General features: G+C 40.5%; 1 protein-coding gene across 1 annotated transcript in view; it reads left to right on the forward strand.

Moving 5' to 3' along the window:
* Positions 1-2,364: 2,364 nt before the first annotated feature.
* The window catches only part of LOC146517218 (ATP synthase F(0) complex subunit k, mitochondrial-like), an 11,053-nt gene continuing 8,374 nt past the window's right edge, over positions 2,365-5,043 (forward strand). The window contains exons 1-2 of the mRNA XM_085162456.1: positions 2,365-2,497; positions 2,573-2,643. Of these exons, the coding sequence (XP_085018582.1) occupies positions 2,575-2,643 (69 nt within the window). The 5' untranslated portion in view covers positions 2,365-2,497; positions 2,573-2,574. The remainder of the gene's footprint in view (positions 2,498-2,572; positions 2,644-5,043) is intronic.

Raw genomic sequence — 5,043 nt, forward strand, 5'->3', positions numbered from 1 at the left:
CCTTTGATTCCTGTTTATATTAAACGCTGTTCCTTCAGTCTCTCTGGAATGGCAGCGTTATGTGTAGGAGGTTATGTGTGAATGACGGAAACCTTTGCCTTTTCTGAATATTTGAACCTGTCATGTTACAGGTTTCATGTGAGAAAATGGGCTAAAAGGTGTCAGTCTGTCACCTTCCCACAACTCAGAGCAGCCATTCCAGCAATCAGTTTTAGCTGCACTGATGGCTTTAATGATTGAATGAAAACAAGAGTCTCAGTTGGCATGACTAAGATGATTGTGCAATACTTTTTTAGCACACTAAAAAAAGATCAAGTCACACTTATCAGTGGCAGATAACCTCACTGGTTGCTTTTCACCTATATTTTCCCCGTCTGCATGTGATGCTTCTCGCTGTTAAAGAAAACTGAAAAACAGTAAAATGCTTTTTATTTCCCATGCCTTTTTTAAGGTCAACATAATCTAGAGATCTAATTTTAATTACATTTCACTTAAAAAAAAATTTTTTTAAATGTTTATGTATGGAAAATATGTGAGCGTTATGTTTCTAGAGAGAAGTCTGATGGGAAAAAAAATCATAAAAGTAGGCAAAAGATCACGCTAACCACTGATAAACAGTGAATTTAACAAGAATATGCTTGTGTAATAGTCGGAATATCTGGAAAAACAGGTAAACAGGTGCTGCTGGAGTTTGTAGACACTCTGAGGCAAATATCTGTGTAGTTTAGATACTGGTGTTTATAATGAGTGTTTATGGGATTAAGCTTTCCACCATTAGTCTGTGGTGCAAATGTTCAATAAATTGCTTGAAAAAAAATCTAAGGGCTCATTTTTTCTAGGAAATACAGAGGCAGTGTTGGAACTGCTGTCCTGTGCAAACTTGTTCAAGCTCTGAACTTGATCCAAATTTCACTCACACTCCCATTTTTTCTTTGAACACCACTTCTGCCAAAACAGAGGTGACAGAGCAGTCGGCAGTCCAGCACTGAACATGGTCAATGGTAGCAGAAGTACAAACAGAAACTGAGATGGACCTGGCACGTTGCCTGTTTTCATGCCCATGCACAAATAATTGAACTCTTTGGAAAGTGGGTGTGAGAGTCTGGGAAACTCAGCCAGGTAGTAAAGTACTTTCACACCATTGTAAACTGAACAACTTGGCAGAAGTTCCTCTGCTTTTAAATGTTTTTTAGTTTAAAGAACTCCGTAGTGCTGTTTATCTTGACTGATTTTGCTTTTGTGTTTGTTTTGATCATCCCTAAATCAATAAATTGTGTCAAATTAAAGCCTTGCTTTGTTTCAAAGGTTAATTCATTTCTTGCCAACTCTAGAAATGTTCCAGGACGTTTGTTCACTCTCTACGGAGTGCGAGGCAGATCTCACTGCACACTTTCACCATTTCCACCTGTTCAAGTGCCCATTAATACAAATATCTAATCAGTCAATCACATGGGAGCAACTCTGTGCATTTAGAGATGTAGAGATAGTCAAGACAAACTGAGTATCGAGGCATGCAAAAGAGCACGTCAATGCACTCACCAGTTGAACTCAACTGATTTGATGGGCTACAGCAGCAGAGGACAATACTGGATGCTACAGCTTTCAGCTAAGAGCAGGAAACTGAGATTAAAGCCAGCGTGAGGTCAGATTTAGGCATAAACAGCATGAAAGCAATTATCCATCCGGTCTTGTATCAACACTTCATCCTGCTGGTGTTGGTGTAAGGATGTTGGTACACTTTGGGCCTCTTACCACCAACTGAGCATCATTGCAGCACCGCAGCATTGCTGTTAACGATGTCCACACCATGACCACACTGCACCAATCAAAGTTTACAGTAAGATAATGCACCATGTAACAAGGTCCAGATCATCTTAATCTGGTTTCTTGAAAGTGACAATGGGTTCACTGTACTCAAATGAGCTCCAGAGTTTCTCAGTTCAACAGAGCCCCTTTGGGGTGTGATGGAACAGGAGATTGACATCATAAAAGTGTAGTTTGATGCTGTCATGTCTGTATATACCCAAATAAGTAAAGCCCACTTGTTTTGCCTGATATTCTCTGTTTTTCATCAGAATATGATAATTTGATCTCGGGTAAACTGCAGATTATATTTTGGTCTGTAACATATTAGTATAATAGAGAGATTTTACAGGAAAATAATAGGGTGGCATTTCCAGCATAAAGGTTCATTTAAAAATAGCTTAAATAAATAAATAAAAATAATATTTTATAGCTTCATTGGCTGGGCATGTCTGCAGGACCACATAAATTGTAGTCTCCCGCCTTCTAGTGGCTCAGTCAAGGAAAAGCAAATTCCACCGTTTTTTGTTTGCGTAACTGTGGGCGAGCTCCTCCCACCAGGCCACAGGCTATTGGTTAATACTCTAAGCAAAACCACGTGGTTGGTCAGCGGGTGCTGTCCGTTAAACCTGTACGGAACAGTTTCCACACGTCCGATCGTTGTGTAAGCGTCTCTCCCACCCTTGAACCTGCGGTAAGTATCACCTAGACGAAACTCAGGCTGTAGTGAATGTGTGAAGAGGGAAAATAACTTTGTGTTTTCCCTCAGTCATGCCGACGTCACCTGTTAAAACGAGGATCCCCCTCACCAGCTTTGGACACTTGGTAACAGAGGTGAAGGTAGGAAGGGGGATTGATCCGGGGATTTCCAGGTGAAATGAAACGGTGCATGCGGTGGAGGGGGATTTAGCTGCTACAGAATGGATATGAAGGGGTTTAAAAGACAAACAGGAGGGGGGTGGGTGTCTATAATAAACATTAAGGGGGGTCTTAATGTTTAGGTTATCATTTATGTGTTATAGTGTCATCAATAAGCAGCAATACCAGTTACCTTTGTCCTGCTTTGTCTTCTCTGGTGGATCTGCCCAGTGAATGAAGCACATTTCCACAAGCAGCACAACGTCTTTATTACCTTTGACTTTATTATGTAAGATTGTATTTGGCTGCTATTCTGTACAAGTGGAATTCAACTGAAAGAGGCAGGAAGCAGACCAACTATTAAAAGAATATACGGAGGGCAACAAAAAAGACGGCTCCTTAAAACTTGGGCTAAAAACAGTCTGTGGAAACTAAAATCATCCAAAAATCCCAGTAAGACTTACATCATACATGCCTGTAACTGTACTACAGACAGATTAAACAATGAATGGGGTTGTGGGGGATTTCCTTAAAGATCAGAATCTGCACCAGGAGGACCCGGGGCCCCACTGCACAAGTGTTAGGTCTGAAATTCGTGTCTGAGGATTTCATCCTGGAACCTAAAAGCAGTCGGGGCACCGCCGGCTAACACGTGGAGATCTTCTCAGACGCACTGCTAAAAAACGGTCATGCAGGAAGATGTTGCATAATGCAGCTGCATCTGCAGGCTCTTTCACATCTGTCGTATGTGCTCAGTGAGTAAAGATAATGCGGCACCAGAGGCGCACCTGCCAGCTGTAAAACAAGTGCTAGGTGAGCTAGGTGAGCAGGTCCCACCGAGTCACAATGGCTTTTGCTTCCTGACTGGACTGATTGATATGCCTGAAGTGTTACTGTGATGATGGATCAGACTAGAGAGTTTGGGGTTTTTTTAAATTATAAAATAAAGACCTGTTTATTAACCTCTTAAATGTCAATGTAAATTGTTTATTTATTTATTTATTTGTTTGTTTGGTGGCATTTATAATTTCTTAGTACCTTCTAGATGCCAGCTCCTCTGATTAATATATTTTAAAAGACTTTTCCTTTAAGTAACAAGGTGCCAAAAATAAAATATAAATAGACTGGACTGCAGGACGGGATGTAAATGACAAACATATTATTTAGATGCTAAAATGTTAACTATAAACTTATTTATTCCTTCATTCATTTGATCAATATTTGCAATCCTTTTGTTTGACCACTTGGGGGCAGCAGTCAATTTTATCTGAACACTTGTGGATCTGCTTTTTAGTCCTACACATATGCATGAAGTACTCTTTGTTACAAGGGAGCAGCCACCCGTATATTTTTATTATATACATGAAGTACACAAGTAAGAATAATATATACCTTTAACTGTTGGTTTGTGCTGGTGAAAAGTGTCAGTGAGCTTGGGTTAAGGCAGGGATGTCCAACTCCAGGCCTCAAGGGCAGGTGTCCTGCAGGTTTTAGATATCATCCTGGGCCAGCACACCTGAATCAAATGATAAGTTCATTACCAGGCCTCTAGAGGACGTCAAGACATGTTGAGGAGGTAATTTAGCAATGCAAAAACAACCTGCAGGACACCGGCCCTTGAAGCCTGGAGTTGGACACCCCGGGGTTAAGGCTTGCTTCTGCACTGGAGCCGTAATGTGCTCAGTGCTGCCCCCTGCGCTGGCAGTGCAGAAGACACCACTGTGAGGTGGCCGGGCTACTTTTAAACTGTGTAAAAGGGAACCACAGGTTCCCGTTGTCATATGATGCGTTATTATTAGTAGTAGTAAAACATGAAATGCTGACTGTAAGCAGTTTTAAAGTTACTAAGCGATTGATTCAAGAGAAAATAAACAGAAGACAGGATGTTTTTCATTTCAGTCTCAGTGATATTGTAGTTCATTCCTTAATGAAAGCTACAATTTAAAAACTATATAGACAAGAAAGTGTTTGAGTTAGTTTTTTTTTAACTTGTTTGTATATAGATCTAGCTTTATATTCTTTCTTATTGTGTGCCATCTGTAATGTTTGACTCAAATACCCCACAGAACTGGACAGCATAGCGAGCTCCCATCCTCTGTCAACCTGTCACCCTTATCCCACAAAGTTCAGGAACTGTGGGATATGATTTTTGTTTAATTGTCATGTAAATGTTAGGCAAGACTGTCACATTTTTTATTTTTCATTAATAGTTGTACATATCAACAGGAGTTTGACTTCAGTTTTCATACACCGGCTCCTTCCAGCTGTAGAGCTGCTGCTGGTTTCAGCTGTTGTTGTTTCAGGCTCCGTTTGTCTGTTTGAAGGGGAAGGTGGATATAAGACTGCTGTTGTAACCACAAGAAGAAGAAAAACAAAACAAGC

The sequence above is a fragment of the Neolamprologus multifasciatus genome, chromosome 6 (genome assembly GCF_963576455.1).
Source record: "Neolamprologus multifasciatus chromosome 6, fNeoMul1.2, whole genome shotgun sequence".
NCBI classification, from domain to species: Eukaryota; Metazoa; Chordata; class Actinopteri; order Cichliformes; family Cichlidae; genus Neolamprologus; species Neolamprologus multifasciatus.